This window comes from Hetaerina americana, unplaced genomic scaffold, assembly GCF_022747635.1.
Source record: "Hetaerina americana unplaced genomic scaffold, ioHetAmer1.1.p SCAF_1, whole genome shotgun sequence".
Lineage (NCBI taxonomy): Eukaryota > Metazoa > Arthropoda > Insecta > Odonata > Calopterygidae > Hetaerina > Hetaerina americana.
Genome location: NW_027286069.1, coordinates 26,922,317 through 26,943,333, shown reverse-complemented (window position 1 = coordinate 26,943,333; position 21,017 = coordinate 26,922,317). Strand labels below are relative to the sequence as shown.

At 36.6% G+C, this 21,017-nt stretch overlaps 1 protein-coding gene across 1 annotated transcript in view; it reads left to right on the top strand.

Moving 5' to 3' along the window:
• Positions 1-18: 18 nt before the first annotated feature.
• LOC139689877 (nonsense-mediated mRNA decay factor SMG7-like) overlaps positions 19-21,017 on the top strand; it is a 24,359-nt gene continuing 3,360 nt past the window's right edge. Inside the window, exons 1-12 of the mRNA XM_071586985.1 lie at positions 19-144; positions 275-362; positions 467-595; positions 903-1,024; positions 2,564-2,800; positions 6,062-6,313; positions 7,842-8,031; positions 9,945-10,173; positions 10,274-10,417; positions 14,607-14,682; positions 16,850-17,279; positions 19,798-20,667. Coding sequence (XP_071443086.1) covers positions 113-144; positions 275-362; positions 467-595; positions 903-1,024; positions 2,564-2,800; positions 6,062-6,313; positions 7,842-8,031; positions 9,945-10,173; positions 10,274-10,417; positions 14,607-14,682; positions 16,850-17,279; positions 19,798-20,667 — 2,799 coding nt within the window. The 5' untranslated portion in view covers positions 19-112. The remainder of the gene's footprint in view (positions 145-274; positions 363-466; positions 596-902; positions 1,025-2,563; positions 2,801-6,061; positions 6,314-7,841; positions 8,032-9,944; positions 10,174-10,273; positions 10,418-14,606; positions 14,683-16,849; positions 17,280-19,797; positions 20,668-21,017) is intronic.

Below are 21,017 nucleotides of genomic sequence, written 5' to 3'. Positions count from 1 at the left end.
TGAGTGTTTGCCAGTAATGTTTCGTACAGTTTGACAGTGATGTTTGTGATGAATTTTTCGCTGGTGTTTTGTAGCTCTTTTTGTATGGAAGAATTTATCACTCACATAAGCAATGGGACTTAAAGCTGCTGTTAAAGCGATTTTGTAAGTTTATTCCTTTATAATACGTTCAGTTATTAACTATTTACAGTAGATTTTGGAACATTCATGCTCTTGAAATATGATTAGTGTTACATACATATAGTACATGCTCTGACTTTTTTCTTCAATGTAGAAAGGCAGATGAGCTGAAAGAAAAAATTATAAACTCCAAAGACCTACTTAATGACAACGAAGCATGGACGTGCCAACAGCGGTTACAGGTGTGATTTAATTGTATTTCACCCGGAAATATTCTTCTGTTCTTGTGTACGTATACATTAGAGTTTGGCTACCTTATTTAAAACTGTAATTTTTCTCCTAAAAGCGGATATATCAACAAGTTTTAATACTGGATTTGGAATATGCATTAGACAAGAAAGTGGAGCAAGATCTTTGGAACTTTGGATTTAAAAATTATATCGGCACTTTGCAGTCCTTGACCAAGGATAAAAAGGTACTGATGAAATATTATTAAGACAACGGAAAGCTCGCGTGGTTCCTCCATTCGCTTATTTATCGGTTGCTCAATCTTATCTTTTTCTATAATACTAACTAACATTATGCAAATATTTTGTTATCACGTTCATGTCTGTTAGAAACTAAGCCTTACGTATAATCTCCTCATAATTGACAAATTATTTGTATCTAACATTGGTATGGCGATTCCCTAAATAACGCATGTAAATTGTTGTATACACTTACTTCCATAGCTAAATCGTATCACAAATGTTAATTATTTACGCAATATAATTCCGTTTCAGAACCCCAAACGTAATGAATGTCAGGCTCTACTGTCCTGGTGCCTCGATGCTGCAAGTGGATTTTATTTGACCTTACTTCAAGAGATATGTTCAGCATTTGATCTAGATCTTCCATTCAGAAGGTGTGTAAAAATGTTTGAAAATCTATTTCCTAGCAAGACATCATCATATTAATGTTGTTAAGGGTGTATTGAGTAAATTACTATCCATTTCACTCTTAATTAATGCATATTTTTAAAGTTTTTAGTTGAGTGTCAATTTTGTCAAACCAAAATTTAAAATCACCGTGCTACTATAGCTGGACGTTGAAAGGTTAAAGGAGCCAATTTTTGTCAAATGCCATATTTTTATTATTTTTCAAAACCCTATTCTGCTTAGCTCTCAATTTAAGAGAGCTATGGGGCTGTTATGAAGGCGACTGCATACTCATTTCTGTTTTAATTTTTGACATTGTGCTACCAAATGTGATGGCTTCCCCAGTTGCAAGAGTCAGTAAAAATATTTGCCCTTGCAGGACCTACTTCAGTCCTGTAAAACTCTTAAGGAAAGATATTATGGAATAATAATTATATTTTTAATGTCCACTGTCTTTATTAAAAATAATATCCATCTCTTTCAGGATGATAAAGAATGACTACATATTTAGAAAGAATGACCTTGTTTATTTTACATTTGTAAGAATTAAATTAAGTGCTTTTGTTTTAAAAATGGAATCAAGTTTTAGTGCTGATGCAATATTTCCTCTTGAGTAAGGTTTTGAAGACATTTTATGGTGATTTGCTATCCCTAAAAGCCTACAATATATTATTTCTAAGTCAATATGTGAATGAATCTTGCTCTCACCCATTGATATCTGTTAGGATATCTGCCATCATTTCTTCTATTTGGATACATTAAACTTTCATCTTCCCTTTCTTCACTATATTCATATGAAAAGTGTTAGTTGTTCAGTCGTCTTTTATAGCAATATGTTTTGGTCATCACTAATTGTAGTAGTCTTTAAGTTTATATTCATAGGAGCCAGTCTAAATTGTGAAATTGTGTGATGTCCTTACCCTTTAACTTTTAGAGAGTCATTCAGTCATCTCACTGGAGTGCATTTTGGCATGCTATTCAGTGCTGACCACATCTTGCCGCGGGTCTTATTCTGGTAATGACAAGGAAGATTCATTGAAACACAAAGTTCAAATCTCAATGTATACATGAGAGCTCCAAACAACTGCCCATGCATTTGTAGTAGTATTAATTTAGTTTTTAGGTGCCTCAACAACTAATGTAATTTGCACATAACAGATTCTATATTGAGAAAAAAGAAATTGTTGACAATGCTAATTCCTTTCACGATATCTTGAAAATTAATATTTTGCTACCAATTCTTAGTTAAAAAGTATTACCCAATGCATATTTCCGGTCAATTGTTGGATTTTTTTTCACTGAGTCCTTTTTCTCCCAAATTTCGAGGGATGTATTTACCTGGAAACATTTACAGTGTTGAAGAACCCAAACCAATCAAAAAGATAAGGTTCATCTGAAAGATATATGTTTAAAGGGAATTTAACTTTTGCATATGCATACAAATAAATACATCTGTCACATTTAAATATAGTTGCTGTTTTCATAGCATATTGATTCTCTATAAATTTGTGTATTCAATACAACAGGAGTGCTGGAGTATATGGTGGACGACGGAATGCCAGAAATAATGAAGTTGAATATGAAGTTTTATCACCAGCCTCTCCTGATGATCAAGACAGTGGTAGTCAAGTCATGCTGTCCATCTTACATCATCAGCGTCCAAGTAAGAGCTCTTGCCTCTATGTTTGTCAGCATTGCCTAGTTCACCTGGGTGATGTGGCACGTTATCGTGGTCAGGCTCGACAGGCTGAAGCTTTCTATAGGTGAGTGCTCTGAGTTACCAACTGGATGCTCTATAAAATGTAAATATATTAATTTCATATAATTTTGCTTGGATGTTAAATATAATTTTTAGGCCTGGAAATCATGAATGATTCATTTTTGCAATACTTCAATATCCTGAGTACCCAGGTGGAAGTGAGCAAGAGGGTAATAAGCATTAATTAAGTTGGCTAATATATGTCCAATATGCAATAGTTGAAATATGTACCAGTCAGAGAGAAAAGTTACCCATAGCAAAATTCATCACTTTTACGACTTTTAATTTTAGGTTTTATTCAAAATTTTCTGCAATTTCTTATGTAGTTCATTAAACTCTAAACTTATTTCTACTTGAAAAATTTATTCCCAAGATTTTATTATCCATAATCAGTTCTTTGTTAAGTGACCAAGTCAGTTATCAAAACGTCGGCATCTATGGAGACCCTGACCTTGTGGAAGACCCATCAAGATTTCATTCAACAGATAAACCGGGAAAGTACAAGATATTTCATCAACCAGTTATCTGTTTGGAAATAGATCAACATTTATTATCTTTAGAATCCCATTGAATTGACTTTTTTGTTTCAAGAACAGAAGTTTGACCTTTTGAAACATGTTAATTTATCTAATGGGATTGATCATGCTTATCAATAAGGGTACAATTCGATTAAAATAGAATTAAGTTGGGTTTTATGGTTGCTGAAAGGGATGCTTGCTCAAATGTCATTATATCGTTCATGATACTTAACCATTTCAGTGCCAGTGATATTTTGATGGATGTACCCACCAATTCCATGTGTTTTGCCTCACATTTTTTAATAAATGCAGTTAGACTCCTTTGATTCTTTCTGATTTTGGAGGGACATACTGCCTATTGAATATTTTAAAATAAACTCTGCATATTGTACTATCATTATGCTTAACTTTACAATTATAATTTACAATTTTCATTGCAAAAATATATTTCCTATTTACTCATAAATAGTTTGGAATGCAAAAGAATGTGTTATTACTATGCCTACTGGTTAAGGGAAGTTTTTGGATGGATTTAACTATCAAATAACAATCTGGTTTCTCCTAATAAAACAAACCCAACATCCTACCCTACAACAGGCCCCTCTTCAAAGAATTTCTAAACATTTGTAAATCGTAAGCATTTATTTAGAGATTGAAAAGGGAAAAATTTTTGAAAGATCATAATTTTAATGCATTTCTCAAAACATATATCTATGACACAGTGTAATATTCAGGAGAAATATATAAAACTGGTTTTCCATTCCAGTGGTGAAGCTGTAGTAAAAATCAATAATGTGGTAAAGTGAAGTCGATTAAGTGCTATGTCGTAAATAATAGCTTAATGTTTATGTCAGGTCCAGTTGAAATTTGAAAGCATTAGAGGAACATTGCATTGTATAAGTTTTTCTGGGGTCTTAATTTTATCATGAAGAAGGAACTGCTTTGCTCCAGCGAAAAAATGGAGTTAACTTATGAACACTTTTGTGCAGTGATTTTTTACGACTTTCGACATGGATTATCTAGACAGGAGTGCATTGGTCAACTTACATCCACTTTTGGCGATGAAGCCCCATCCTTTGCCACTGTGGCTATAATGAATTCCATCATGGCCACCGTTCGCCCGTCAATGAAAACTATGGAGGTCTTCCAAAATCAGTTGTCATGCCAGAAAACATTGATGCTCTGCAAGAGTTAGTGAAGAAAGATTGTCATGTGACTTATCGTGAGATTGAGGCATCCTTGGGGATTAGTATGGTGAGCATTAATAAGATATTGCATGAATATTTAGCTGTGAAAAAAATTTGTTCGCTTCGGAACCCGCCTAATTTGACAAAAGTTCAAAAAGATGCTCGTGTCAATTGGTGCTAAGAAATGCTCAAAAAATACAATCGAGGTGCATTAAAAGCTGTGTTTTTCATCTAAACAGGTGACAAATCTTGGATCTATGCATACAAGCTGGAAACAAAACAGCAATCTACTGTATGGGTCTTCTAAGATGATCCAAATCCGACTAAGGTGATTCGTGCACGAAGCACATTGAAGCATATGATAGCCATTTCTTTGGAATAACTGGGCATGTGGCAACCCTATAGCAATGTCGAACCGTGAATATTGAATGGTACACAAGCATTTGTTTGCTAGAAGTGCTCAGTGAAACTCGGAAAAAGAAGCAGAAATGAAGGATCATTCATCATGACAATGCAAGCTCTCACAGATCGACTGAAACAACTACCTATTTGACGGGCCAGAATGTCAAATTGTTGTGTCATCCTCTGTATAGCCCTGATTTAACACCAAATGACTTCTTTTTATTCCCATTTATCAAGAAAAAAATTGCGTGGCCAACGTTCTTCGGCACCTGAAGAAGCGTTGATGCATTCAAAAACCATGTTTTGGAGGTACCTCAATTGGAGTGGAAAAAGTGTTACAAATATTGGTTAGAGCACATGCAAAAGTGTATTGATTATCATGGAGAATACTTAAAAAAACAATAAAGCCATTTTTGACAATAAATTACTATCTTCTCATTATTAGGCTGAAAATATAAATAGCAATCCTTGTATATTTTAGTAATTCCTATTTCCAGTTAAACCATAATGAAACCATTATGTTCTGTGTTGATTGATCACCATTTCAATATTCTCAATTCAAGTGAAAGTTTATATTTAGTGGACAAAGCAATAATTTCAATTTTGTAACCTTCACATTCTTGACCAAAATGATTGGGAAAAAGTTGATGGATCTCATTGAAACAGAGTTTTATAAATGGGCATATTTGGAACAAGGAGTTTCCACTTGCATATTGCATAATTTTGAAGGAAGGATTTTCCTTTACCTTAATGTAATTTGGGTAAATATAATTGTTGCCTCATTTGGGCTCAATGTGATTCAGTAGCTTCAGGCGTGATGTGGTGAAAGTTGAGCATAATGAATAACTGATCAAAGCACTTTTCCACTTCATAAATTTTTTTAATTTTACGACTGGGTTTTGATCTATTACATCATCATCAGGTTGACCTGATGTTCAGTAATTCATCTCAACACGGTCGTTGCACCTTTGTCATTAAAATTTACTGCAGATTTTGCATTACATTGGGTTTTTCATGGCATGAATTTTAATCATTGTTGTTAAAAGTATCAGAGATCTGCATCATCTATAGATTCAATAGGCATAGTGATGTGGATTTCTATTCATTGTGAAAGTAAATATCACTGCAAAAACTCATACCATTCTTTATTTTTGACAGGCATGCAGTGCATGTGGCTCCATCTAGTGGCCAACCTTATAATCAACTTGCTTTATTGGAGGGCAGTCGAGGGGGTGGCAGTGGGGACAGGCTCTCAGTTGTATTCCATTATGTCCGAAGTGTGTGCACAGCCCATCCATTCCCAGCGGGCAGATCCAATTTGGAACGCACTCTAATGATGACACTTCCCCGAGATATTACTGAAAGAGACACTTCAATTACTAATTCAAATGATGACTTCTCATCTACGAGGTTAGTTAGTAGAGAATAGGAACTAAGGTGGTGGGCAAGTGGAAAAGTAGTTCTCATGTTTTTTGATGCATTTCATAGTTCATGTCATTTCAAGAGTATGGTGCGTTGAGATTAAATTAATGTATACTACCTTGATCAAAAAGTTCCCGGAATAACCACCGTGTGGCGCTCCCATCGTTCTGATTTGAGTTCTGTTTTTTTTGTTAAATTGGTACATCTGTTGTTGATATTCCCTTTAAATCTTAGTGTCATAAATTGACATTTGCAAAAGTTACGTAGCCAAGAGTACATCTATCTCTGTGTGTGTTGGCGATTTTTTACAATTGCAGAAATGGATTTAAATTTGCAACAACGAACTTGTATTAAATTTTGCGTAAAAAACGGATTTAGTGGCGCACGGACGTTGGAAATGTTGGAAAAGTGTTTCGGCAACGATTCTCTAAAAAAAACGGTCGTTTACCAGTGGCACGAGCGGTTCAGAAGTGGTCGTGAGTCAATCGAAGATGATGAACGCAGTGGCAGACCATCGACATCGAAAGTCGGTGAAAAAATTGATAAAGTAAAAGAAATGTTGGTCAATAACCGCAAATTAACCATCAGAGAAATAGCGGAGGACTTGAACATTGCCTATGGATCCGCCCAAGACATTGTGGTTAATGATTTGGGTTTCCGTCGTGTAGCAGCAAAGTTGGTGCCAAAAGACCTCAATTTCATGCAAAAAAGAGACCGTGTTGACGTCGCAAAAGACATGATTTGCGAGGCTGAATCCGATCCCACATTCATCAAAAGGATCATTACTGGAGACGAGACGTGGGTTTATGAGTACGACACGCAATCCAGACATCAGGCAAGTGAATGGCGTTCACCAAATGAGCCGAGACCAAAAAAACCACGTCGTTTTCAGTCAAAAAAGAAGGCAATGCTGACGGTTTTCATGGATTACAACGGTGTAGTGCATCATGAATTTTTGCCAGAAGGCCAGACAGTAAACAAAGAGTATTATTTGGGCGTTATGAGACGTTTGCGTGAAGCAATTCGCCGAAAGAGACCAGAAATGTGGGCAGAAAACTCGTGGATTTTGCACCATGATAACGCACCGTCGCACAGTGCTATCATTATTCGTAATTTTTTGACGAAAAATGCAACAAATACCATCCAACAGCCACCGAATTCACCTGATTTGGCTCCCTGTGACTTCTTTCTGTTCAATCGAGTTAAAAAACCATTACGGGGAACGCGTTTTAGCAGCCGAGAGGAAGTAATGGAAAAATCGCAGGAAGCACTGATGGACATACCGAAAACCGAATATAAAAAATGTTTCGAGGATTGGATCAAGCGCTGGCATAAGTGTGTTGCAGTCGATGGGGATTACTTTGAAGGGGACAATATAGATTTAGATGAATAAACTTGTATTTTTAATTTTCTGAATAAATTCCGGGAACTTTTTGATCAAGGTAGTATATGCTCGAGATCATCCGTTGAGGTTTGCGTTTCCCTCGTATCTCTAAAATACACCTCTCTATTTCAGTGCTCTAGCTTCACCATCAGAATTCATATCATGTTTTTTAAAGCTTCATGCTTTATTATTACGCTCTACTGATCCAAATGCAAATGTTCCACGGGATGCTGAAGCTGCCTGGGAAGTTTGTTGGGCTCTTGGAAAAGGATTAACGGCACATGTTGCAACACAGACATTCAACTCCTGGAAACTAGTTCAGGTTAATATTATGCTAAGAATCATATTTTGTGACTCAGTTCTCCTGTGTTTATTGTTAAATTCCAAAGTATTTTAAAGCTTTTAGATTTTTCCTTAACAAATTGGATTCAGGCAAGACTATTTCTGTAGTGTTTAAAATATCACTCCATTCCAAGATATAATTAAAATTATTTTGGATGCAGAGCTTACTTGAGAAGTATTTTTTAACTCTCTTTTCCTATCGAAGCATTTTTTTCATATGTGATGGTCTAAGAGTGATGTCATTTAGAGGGAAGCATGTGTAGGAAGAGAATGTTTAATGGGCAGGGAAGGGCAGATGGCAGAGCTGCCAAATTACTCACATTGACCCTGAAGAAGCCATGAGATCCACTGCAATATTCCTTGCTCACAGCAAAGTTTGCAGATGGTGACATATTATGACTTTGCATAAATGCATATGCCATTGCAATTATTTTCAATCGTGCAGTTCATTACCTTTTATACCCGTAATTGGCATAAGTTAGCTGTGTGGGTGCAAAAATCATTCCACTAGATTCATGCAAATTATAGCTCATTAAAGTAGTAATGTGTATTTTCATTTGCAAATTGCGGAAATTGAGTTAAATCTTTGAATGCATGTCAGTGGTACACATTTCTTTGTTGTTTGATCATTATTTTTTTCTATTGTATTTGCAGTCAGTAACTCTCCTGTGCTTGCCATTATTATGTTTAAATAAGTAATTAATTGTAATGATAATCTAAAAAAATCCCTCACATAGAGCATGTTAATAGCACTCAGCCTTCGGGCATGCATCTTGAATTTATACCAAAAAATGGAAATAGCAATGTATGGGTGAATGAATTTTTTTGTAAACTAGTTACTGATCGTGAGTATCATATCATTTTATAAAATATTATCCATTTAGATCATTCATCTATTTTACATAAATATACTTGAAAGAATAAAATCAGTATTTTTGCTATATGCTTTTGATCATATTTGATGTAAAAGAACCGTAAGTTATATGAGTAAGGTTGCTACAACTAGGAATTTGCAACTATCATATATACTGCAATGTGGCTCACTGATTTGATTGACTTGATTTTAACCATTTTTATATCAAATGATGAGATATTGCCCCACTTAAGTTCCAATGTGCATGAATAATGAAAAAAAGTTGTTCCCTAGTAAATTATAATTTACTGGTGTTTGGTTTATTTGGTGCTGCTGTTAGTACAAATTTAAAGTCTTAATAGAATCTATGATATTTTTAACTCAATGTACAAAAAAGCATAATTTAATCAATTTTCCCAACTCCTAGACTTGATAATTTTATGATAAGGCAAATAAACACTTTGTTTTCTGCATAATTTTTTTTTTGCACTACCTAGGTCTTGACCTCACAATTTATTTTTGATTGAATCACCAAAACCACTTGGTTCCCTTGAAGATGGTGTTGTACACTCAAAACACTTGGAATACATAAAAATAAAGCTCTTTAGAAAAATCTAATGGTTTTTATCTTATATGAAATATTATTTCCAAAAAAATCATGGGATGATATCACTTACTAAACTTGTAAAGAATAATAAGTAAAAACATGAAAGCATAATGAACAATCAATAGATTGTTGAAATTCAGTAAAAATTCATTGTACTGATCCTACATAATTTTAAATACATTTGTAATTCAAAGCCAAGAAATGTCTCAGGCATAGGATCATAATGATCATTGGGATTTTCATGTTTTGTACTACTGATTAACTAAAATACAATACAGTGAAAATTTTAGCCATGATGTTTTTTCTCAATTTTATATTAATAATATTGTTGTGTATCATTTCTCTATGTGTCTGTAGTTATTTTTACATAGTCTCTTCAGATTCATGGAACGCACCTTCAAAATACTTAATGAAGTTTTTTTTGTTTTTTCAGATGCTTTCCATAAACCTTTTTGCCTTGTATGATGGAAGTAAAACAGAAAAGAATGCAGTTTCCTCTGACGTAAACTCAAGCAATCTGGTGCCACTTAGAACACAAGTGGTGCATGACCTAATGGCTGGATCTCTCTGTGCTTACTTACTCCCAGTGTACACATTGGCAGATTCCCCTGAAGCTGATGGGGATGTTGAGGCACTTCTTCGCTACTTTGCTCTCCCAGCCAGTAAGGCTTCAATTCCGTTTGATCATACTTCATGCAGTAGTTAATTAGAGTAATCATGTTACATTGCACTCTAACCACAATGAGAAAATTTCCTTTTCAGTAAAACTTTTACTAGAGTGGGTGCGTTTGGATCCAAATGTCCTTGAAGAACAGGCCTTTGCTTCTCGACTTCAAATCTGGCCTTCTCTTTGCCGCCTCCTAAATGCATTGCGTCCTGTTCTACTCTCTTTCAACCATAGTCGCTGTGAGTTTTTTTTAAAGATTTTGAAACCTAAAACAACAATTTTGCATGCATTGATAAGTGATTCATTAGGATATAGCCTTGGTGAATTGCCAAAGTGTTGCCATTTCTGAAAATGGTTCTTGAAAGTTATATAGAACATTCTGATATTTAGAGAACCTTTGTAAGAGTGCAAAAGACTAGTGTGTCTGGCTCTTATCTATGAGTAAAAAGTAATGAAGGTATGCATGTGTTTAAAAAATTCAGGCAGCATTAAATTAATGCTCATAGCATAGATTAAATCGAATTTATTGTGATTAAATCTTTTACTCCATATGCAAATACTACAGGGTAGAGATTGGTGTACATAGCTAAGAATGAATGTGTAAAATCAGTTGAGATTATATGTTTGAAATAAGCTACCCAAGTAATGATATTAATAAAATCAATTCATATTTCATGCATCCAATTACATTGATGTAATATTTCTGGTTTTACTCGATCAGATTGTGTACATTAAATCCCCATGAGGCCAGTATTAGTAAATATGGCAGTTCAATCGAGATCAAAATCTTCTCTGGTTGGCTGAGTGTCACATACAGGTAGTTTAGAGTCAAGTTGATGGGATGTACAGGGTACAAGTTTTTCATGTGCTGTGTATTTATTTTTGAACTTCTTGATATCAAGTATGTTGTAGTGATATGCCAGTTTAATTGAAATTATTTTGTAATCGTGTACATTATCAGAAAAGGTTTGTCAAAACTTTGGTATAAAATGTAGTTTTGTATGGTGCAGAAACATGGTCATGAAAGTGGGATGTTAGGCTTTAGAAATGTGGGTGTGGAGAAGGGTGGAGTGGACAGAAAAGGAAATAAATGAGGAAGTGCGGGGTATGGTGGGTGAGGAGAGGGGATATTTGGGAGAAATCATGAGGAGGCAGCAAAGATGGATACAGAATAGGCAATTGGATGTTGAAGACTGTGATAGAAGGGAGAATTTAAGGCCAGTAAGGAAGAGACAGGAATAGGATAGGGGTGTTGGATGGAATGAATGGAGGAAGGAAGCATGGAAAATTGAAGATGAGAGTATGTAGTGTAGGATCTTGGGTTGTGCTATGTTATGTTAGGCAAGGAAATTCTTGCTGTGCAGCTTGGTAGCTCAAGTCCATCCAAAACCTGCCTTACTGGTAGATTACCAATAATATATATTGTAATTTATGTACAATTTGTTCATACCATGAAATAAGTAGGTTTCTATGCACCAATAATGGTTCTGAAATGCAAATATTAAATTTGACGGTAGTAAACTATTAGATTGGCTGCTTTTTAAAAATGAATAACTGATCGCAGCACTTTTCCACTTGGTAAAGTTATTATTTTAAAACTGGGTTTCGATGTATCGCACCATCATCAGGTAACAAAATGAAGTTGTGTGCCGTCTTATATACATTTAAAATTCTGCAAGGAGGGAGACGTTTACAAAGGATAGCGGAAAAACAGAGTTTTGACCTTGTTAAAAACAGTACACATAGTTCCAGGGTGCGAAGTGGTCCACTTGGGTGAATGGCGGCAGTCAACAATAACCCATTGGTAGCTGGGTTGAAGCCTGTAGGTGAGCCGAGGGTTGGAGTCCAGGCCAGGGGATTTGACCCTTCTGGAAGGGTGGTGGCGGAATACCCCACTCTTAACTCACTCACTGGATGGAGGGACACTCGAGGACGGGGGTGTTGTGTGTCATGCGTGGTCAATGTTTACCAACGAAAGTAGATGGAAAGGAAGGGGGAGGAAGAGTGGACCGCATGTCATTGAGGAGGGAATGTTCTTCTTTACTCATTGGACAATGTCCAATTGTTCCGACGCATCCAACTTTTTTCCATTATTTGACACATAAAAGACTCGTAAAAACTTTGATATGGAGCGTAGCTATGTACGGCGCGGAAACGTGGTCATTGAAGCAGGAGGATAGACGTAGACTGGAGGCTTTTGAAATGTGGGTGTGGAGAAGAATTGAGAAGGTAAAATGGACAGAGAAGAAAACAAACGAGGAAGTACTTGGTATGGTGGGCGAAGAGATGGGTTCGCTGGGAGCAATCCTATGGAGGCAGGAAAAGTGGCTGAAGGGGGTATTGACCGGCAGCGGGATGTTGAAGACTGTGATAGAGGGTAGAATATTAGGCAAACGAGGAAAGGTAAGGAACAGGATAGGGATGTTGGACGGGATGAAGGGAGGAAGAAAGTACTCAGAGCTGAAGATGGACCTGATGTAAAGTGGGATATTGTGTTTTGCTAGGGGGGTCCATCCAAAAACCTACCTTAACCGGTAGATTACCTAATAATATAATAACAGCAGTTTTAATTTAAAATCACAGATGTGGTTGGTCTCGAGTAAGTGCTTGGCGATCATTTATGTGGTGTTGCATAAGATCGTGCACTTCTCGTGTTCTTTGATTCGGGTGGAGAAATTCCTACCCGTTTGGTCCACGTGTATGGCTTTGCACTCACACTTTATCGTGTACACACCACTCTTCCTTGTATTGTCAATGGCATCTTTGTTTTTGCACAGGAGTTTAGATATGTTGAAGGGGGTGTAACAAGAGACAATAAATTTATCCTTCGGGAGTGCATTGGATAACTGGTACGATGTGTTGTTGATAAAGGGTATTTTGCACCATTTTCGGGTTTCCATGGTCTGTTCTGTTTTCAGGGAAGTGGTTATCTTGGTGGTAAGCTTTGTCCTTATCCTCTGGAGTAAGGAGTTGAGCAAATCCTCCTTGTAGCCATTGTTGGCAGTGATGCATTTTATTGTATTTAGTTTGCCATCAAAATGTTTTTTAGGTATGGAGATTTCGATTAACCTATTTATCATGGAGTGGAAGTTGTCTAGTTTATGGGTAATGGGGTGCCATGAATCTAAAGGGAATCACCTATATGAGGGTTTTCTGTTGATATGGAACACGTATTTACTCTCTCGAAAATCGATGGTAAGGTCAAGGAAATTTATTCTCCTATTGACTCCCAGCTCCATGGTGAACTTAAAGAATTTTCACGATGAATGCGATTATTACACAAGGAACAATTCCTTGTTTTCAGTGTCAGGAACACTCTCATCTGCATTTTCTCTAGTTTCAACAGTGAAAGTCTTGGTATCAGGAACAGGGCAGAGATTATTCCAGATATTACATTATGGATGAGCAGAAGCCTCACCTGGGTGCTTTGAGTTCAGAGTAATTGGTCGTTCGTAATCCGTAACAGTAGGTGGAGATTTCTTAGCTGTTAGGGGAACATGTTGGAGTTCACCTTTACTGGGTTTTGTGGAAAGTTTTGCTTTGTTGGCAAAAGACAATTTTTGTGGGATTCACTGGGGTAGAAAAGTGGGCTGATTTTAGAAAACCCACCTCACGCTTGACAAATTTGATGCCATTTGCCCTCTTTGACATTTTTAAAGTTGAGTACCGGCCAGGAAAAAGTTTCAATATAAGTCTCGGCATTCAAGTAGTGCTTTTTGAGATAAATCATTAAGGCCTGAACATTCAGAATGGAAGTTAAGTGAGCAAAGATCACAGGAGATAAATTTACCCTTCAGATTTGTAATAGTTTTACAGAAGCCACTCAGAGGCATGTTATCTTTAGATGCCATCTTGAATAATCTCTTTAAGTAAGTTATTGTTTCACTTGCCCATGAATTATTAACGAATTTGTATCTTAGCTTTCAAAACCACAACAGAACAATGTCCTCATAAATGAAATAGTACAAAAGAATTCTTTTTGGAACAACCCTTTTATAAATTTACGATTTCTCCTGCCTTCCAAGCATAACTCTGGTAACACATGATTGCTTAGCTCACCAGGAGCTGGAAGAACAGCTACCGAATGGCATACCCAATGACAAGGTCAAGCTTTCTATTTAGGTGGTGTCATTCCAAGATGGCAAGAAACTTTTTTCTTTCAGCATGAAGTGAACTAATGCAGCCACCAGATTTCTTTCCACTTCCCTTCTCTATTTTTCCTTCCCAGCTGTAGTTATTTCCTATCACGAATTTCAGAGTTATATATCCTAAGCCTTATAGCCTTATGTATCTAGTTATCCGTTGCTTATGGCCATCAAAATCTATTCACGTTTTGGTTTACTATGGGGTTGTTCTGGTGAGTAGTAAAAATTATTGTTGTTTAACTTCATATTTTGTGTAAAAACAAAATCTCTTTTCAAATTACAGATAACCATACTCCATTGCCTGAGGATATTGATTTGCAAGGATTTCTTCCCCTGCAGAAAGCATTTTCAGATCTGTGGTAAGTAAATCCTCAAGAATGAGTTATTTATCATCATAAAAACTTGTGTTTTGACAAATTACAGTCTAGTATTAAAGAGCTTCAGTATGGCTTCTGTATGGATTCAGAACCCAATCAAATTCTTGTTCAAATTAATCTTAATTCCTGTTATTTTTAGGTCTACTATAAATCCTCATTATTTGAAAATTCAAGGGGCTGAAAACATTGAACTTTGTAGTAAACTATTTTTTTAAATTCTTATGATTCTGCGTTTGGCCAGGAAAATCAAAATCCTGTTTTATCTTTTCATTAAAAACTTCAGCAAATTAAGCTTGCAATTTTGTCTGATTTTTTCTGAATGAGGAAAGCGGTACTTCTTGCCCCTAGAAATTTGTAATATAAATTTCTATCCACAATGAAATTATGTTGGTCCGAAAAAGGAGCTTTTTCCAAAAATTTGGAAATTTAATCAAGCCATAATGCCATTTGGTGATTATCCAGGTAGAAGCACGTCTATTTTTATAGGATTTATTTTGGGCTCCTATGCGGTTTCAAAATTTTGAACTAAGACTTCATGAGGAATTCAAACATGGCTGCTATACATCATTCAATTTTTCCTCGGGGTTCATTTAAAAATTTGCAGAGGGTAATTCCCTTATTTATAAAATGATAAAAAGCTATTTCTCTTTTACCCTACATCCTTAAACGACTTGAAATTTGTACATAATTTTGATTTAAATATTGATAATTTGATTCTCAAATGCTCATAAGTAATAAATTTTGATTCTCACCACCCTTGGTGCTAAATAGGAAAGATAAGCTTTATAAACATGCAAAGGGTCCACGCTGGTGAAGAGATAATTTGGCTCCATACCCAAGGAAATGTGGAAGAAATTTGCTCCAAGAGTATTGTTAAGGGTTGGCCAAAGTTGAGGTTAATGTTCATATCTTTCATTGTCCCTTCGAATACCCCAATTAAAAAAATAGTAAACCTTTATCACAAGATGTTCTCCCTTGCACTCATGTAGATTAAAAGAAATGGAATTTTTGAATAAGATTTACTTAAATATAAAGAAAGATACCATATTCTGTGAGAAAGCCAGTCGAACTTCCTAGTATTAGCAATTCTGCAATGTTGATAATCATCAAGGTTTTCTTCTGAATCCAAAAAGAAGTGTAGAATCTTGAAGATTGTTCTTACTCTTGGAATATTAGTAATAGTATTCCTATTTGCCTTAACAGCTGTTCTCCTTCCAATCTCAAGCAGTTTCATGAGCTCGTTCCCCTTACCTATGAAATATTTATTGATTAATTTTATACTGACTAGCAGCATTGGGTTATGAATTTCCCATGAAGTGAAATTATGCCATCAATGGACCAGCTGCAAAGAAATCGTTGCCTATATGTAATATAGCAACAAGAACCATTTTTTACATTACATTACTGAGAGAATATACAAGAGTTGTATTGTACATGGTACGTATAATAGTGTGGCCTATCCAATACTTGAGGTGTTTGATGATAAGAAGGTATTTTTCTCATGGCAGGCTATTTCATAAAAACAAAAAGTGTAATTGATGGTTTCAGGCTCTAAGATTAGATACTTTAGAGCAACTTGAAATTTTAAAAGGTGTACGCTTCAAAGAGAATATTGTCAATGACCTTTTGTACACCTCCCACTCCCCCTTATAAACCTATTACTACTCAACACTTGTGCTAGTGATGGAAAAAAACCCTCGACTGCCTCCTCACTCTCCCTCAACCTCAGAGATATGTAAGGGACTTTGTATTAATGTCTATGAACAGCTTAAAACCCACCTACTTCCCCCTTTATGGGGGCTTCCTCCCACTTTCTACCCTTTCCTCCAACGATCAAGGCTCACCCACCCTCCCTGCCTCTAGTATACTATTTATAGGTGTAGTATACAATATATAGTGAGTGTAGTGTACCATATATAGATGGATGTTTGTAAGAATTGTTACCTGGAGATGACGTTGAAACCCAGGTCGTATTGAAATAAATTCTTTGTGGAATCCCAAAGTTATTAATTTTCATTTCTAACAGAAAGTGTCTCAGTAAAATGTTACAAGAGCCACATCAGGCATACTGGTCATGTTTTCTGCACTGATAAATGATTTGATGATAATGATGAAACCTTACTTCTTTCCCTTGCCCTTTTGTATTAAGGTTCCATTCAAGAGATGGGCCACCAGAAGAGTCAGTCCTACTGCGTCTTCGAGCATATCGACTCATTGAGCTGGGACAATGGTTGGCAATGGGCCCTGCTAAGACGCACCTGCGTCTCAAGACTCAATCGCCTGATGGAACAGAGGTGTTTGAAGTGGCTCCTGGTGCTCCTGCGAGGGCAACTCCTCCCCCAGCTATGCATAAGTCCACGATTCCCTTGTCACTGATGGTGTCACAGCCCTCAAAACCTCAGGGTATCCTCAAGCCTCAAGGCTCACTCGAGAAGGCCAGGGGAGAAAAGAGTGAAAGCCGTGAAGGCTGGGGGACTACAGGGAAGAAAGGTGGGAGACAGAATGTTGCCATGCAAGCAATTCTAAGGAAACAGGGAGCAGGAGAGGAGGTGTCGCTGAGGACATCAGAACCGAAACAGGTAACAATTATTCTATGATTTATGGACCTGTTAAAAATTGTATTATATTCTTCTTAGACAGGTCGCAGATGTAATCAGTGCAAATTAATGAGAAAAATGAACTGACTTCTGAAACAAATTAATGACAATGAATCTTTACCACAAAGGCCATTTGTCATAGAGTATGAAGTCAGTTTCTTTAAAAATTTTTTGTCCAAATTCATCAAATGGTTTTGCTTAACCATTTTTTTATTTAATGAAATTTAGTATTTGGTTATAATCAACCCATTAGAGCTAAAAACTTAACTTCTTGGCATCTGAAAAACATATGTACCTGATCTATAGCTATTTATTTACTGGGAAACCAGCAAATAAACATTATTTTAAGCATTAACCATGCCTTGTACTTCTACATTTGATTTCCTTTCTGTCCAGTTTACTTTTTCTATCCTTCTCCACACTCAGATCTCATGTCCTCTACTCTTTGACTATTATTTTGCTTCAACAACCAGGTTTCCATTTCCATACAAAACAATTCCCCACACCAAAGTTTTCAAGCCATACATCATAAAACAAAAAAAACATTGATACCGAAGCTAGAAAAAATGGGTTTTAATTACTGTTGGAACTGAACAGACAATTTTGATCAACAGAAAATAGTTAAATTCCATGGGTGCTCATTGAAATTGACATGACATTTGTTGTGCAACTCAAAACCATTAACTAAAATTATTTGATAACCTGGAAATTGTATCTACATTGAGCTAAAATGACAAGCTTTTAGGAGGAATATTTTTAGAATTGGCCATGCTTGAAAAGTTGCAGTTTTTTCAGAAAATAATCCAGAAATTTACTTCCATCTGTCAACAGACCTCAATTTATACTTCTACTTCTTGCCATATTAAAATACTAATACCATATAACCAGATATACCCGTGCTTTTTAAACCTGCATTTTTCAGCGTAAAAATGCCTGCTGGAAACAATAATGGCTCAGCGGTTAGTCTCGCACATAAAAATACGTGCAAATGTGTGTTGCCTTTGTATTTGGGTATCATGAGACCTCCGTCTTGCATTCAGTTTTCAGTAAATTAGAGAAAAAAAGATTGCTGTGAGAAATGATAGAATGTTTTCACAATGGTACAACGTAGTCATTAGCTGCAAATGACATCAGAGTATCTCTCATGATTCTTATTCCATATATGTCGATATTTAAATGTTGATGTCACACTGCATATTGTAACATCCTTCCTAGCATATAGATTTTACCGGGAGGGACCCAAAGCACCCTGTCCTCTCTTCCTAGTTGTAGGCCGGGATGACCATTTCATACTCTCTCCTATCGCCATTTCAGTTCCACGACAGACTGAATTTTTGCCCCAAACGGCTATATGCCATACTGGCATCTGGCCACAAGGACATGATGTTGAATCAGTACCATCTGAATTCTTCCCCATATTTCTGGGGAGGTACTCTGCAATGTCTCTCTCCTCTGTTTCCTACCAGGTTCTATTAAAAACTGCTTTCTCCACCATTGTCCTTACTCACGATTCTTTGCATGTCAGAAGGTGAAAAGTATGAGAACTGTGAGTATATCACATGGCCCACGATCAGGAAGAAGCCCCCGCCTCCCAACCATGGAGCCAGATAACATATCTCCCACAAGGCTTGCTAGGGGAGGTACATCCAATCGTTATGTATCTGTCAAGATTCTTAAGAGGGCTTAAATCACAAAAATTAAATACTTTCAGTCGGTCTCTATACTGGATGCCTAGAACTTGTCTTATAGATCTTCAATACAAAAAGGAGAAATTCAATGAAAGAGTAATCTCTCCACTAATGAACTATCACCGTAATGTTCTTAAAATTTAAAAATATCAGTTGAATTCAGATAAAAAGGTGGATCATCATGATTTGGCAAATTGTATTTTCATTTTTCATGGTTAATTTTTTGTATCTATCAGGAAGCTTATTCATTAATTTTACTGTGAATTGGACAAATATGTTTTTTATCTTACAAAGAAGGTACAATATATTAATTTGTAAAGAAACCAGGAGTGGTGCCAGACAAATAGTTCAAGCATGCCATTTTGTTCCACTGTTGAGCTTTGTACCATGTAAATTCTTATAAATACATATTATCTTTGAATAAATTCAAGTACCGAACCCCTCAAAGATTTTCAGAGCCTATGAAAACAAATGCTGCTACAATTTTAGTTTTTTGCTTGCCTTATAAAATGTTAATTGGTTTTTGTGTGTAATAACAAGTATTAATTCACATGGAAATGAAAATTTGTGAACTCCACAGTAAATATTTATTGGAAAGGCCTAGGTTCAATAAATATTCACTGTCTAGTTCACAAAGTTTCATTTGCACGATGGATAACTACCACCATATCACAGCATTTCCTCCGATATTTTAATTCACTTTATGTAGCAAATCCATGCACTCTTTATATCATGTTATTCAGAAGTTTGGTAGTGATATTTGCTTTGGTATGATCTCTGAGCAAAGGTTTTTAAAATTTGAATACTTTCAGGTCACATTCAAGACCCCATCCCCAAGCAATTCTCCTCCAGTTATACCTGAAGTTATGGTGTCACAACCAGATATCTCTATGTGGCAGCCCCAACAGCATCAGATGCCACCTCCTCTTTCAATCCCCTGTCCTCTTCCTAAATCACACCATGAGTCATCTTTGCCTCCACCCAATTTCCACCACACTCTGCCTCCACCTCCTGCAAATAGTGATCACTCCTGGCCGCCTGCAGAAGCCTCAGTTGCACAAGTCAATGCAACAGGCCTACCACTTCCACCATTAGCCTGGTGGCAGCAGCAGCAACAAATACAGCAGCAGCAAATCCAACAGCAGCAGTTGCAACAGCAGGTTCAGCAACAGCAAATCCAGCAGCAGCAATTACACCATATTCAACGTCAGCAAATAAGTCAGCTTCAATCTCAGCAAATGCAGCCATTCCAACGACGACCTCTGGGGACTGAAGTGGAGCCTAGTGGAACTCACCCCATTGGGGCATATTTTTCCAACCCTGAACCAAGTGTAATAGGCCTTAGGGTTAGTAGTCCACCATCTGGGCCAAATTCAATGGCACATTCAAATGAGCCTTATTCAATCAATTGGGGAGGGGCAGATGTACCCAGCTTTGCACACCTGATAGGCCAAATTCAGGCAACTCAGAGACGCCCTCCATCGCCACCCACTGTCACCTCAGTTCCTGCACAAACCATGTTCCAGGATAGATCTGGAAGGGTGGCTGGACCAAATCCCTCGGAGGCAGGGACATATTCCTTATTTAGTGCAAGAACAATAAACCCTCGAGTAGAAGGGGGCCTTGGGGGATTTGGAGGCTTGGGGAACTCAAGTGGAGGCATTCATCCTACGGGTTTGCAGGTAAGGTGCTATTAGGTTATATTTTGAATGACCTGGTGATTGAAACAATTTCCAGGGAACCCAAAGGTCAAGTATTCCAATCCAGGCTTGGTGCCTAGGCTAAGTCAGTTATATTTTATCAATAATTAAAATTTCAAAATACCTGTGGACATTAAGTCACTCTAGTCTACTTCAAGAAAATAGTCCATTCAAGGTCCCAATATTCCAGTTTCCCCTTTAGTCCCTCACCTCTTGACATTGCACTAGGTTTGGTGTGTAGCCATCAGCTGGGTTGTATGTTCAGTTAGCACTTTTGTCTTCCCAGTTCATCTGGAGCATCACTTTGAAAAATGTTCAGTCCCAACCATTGG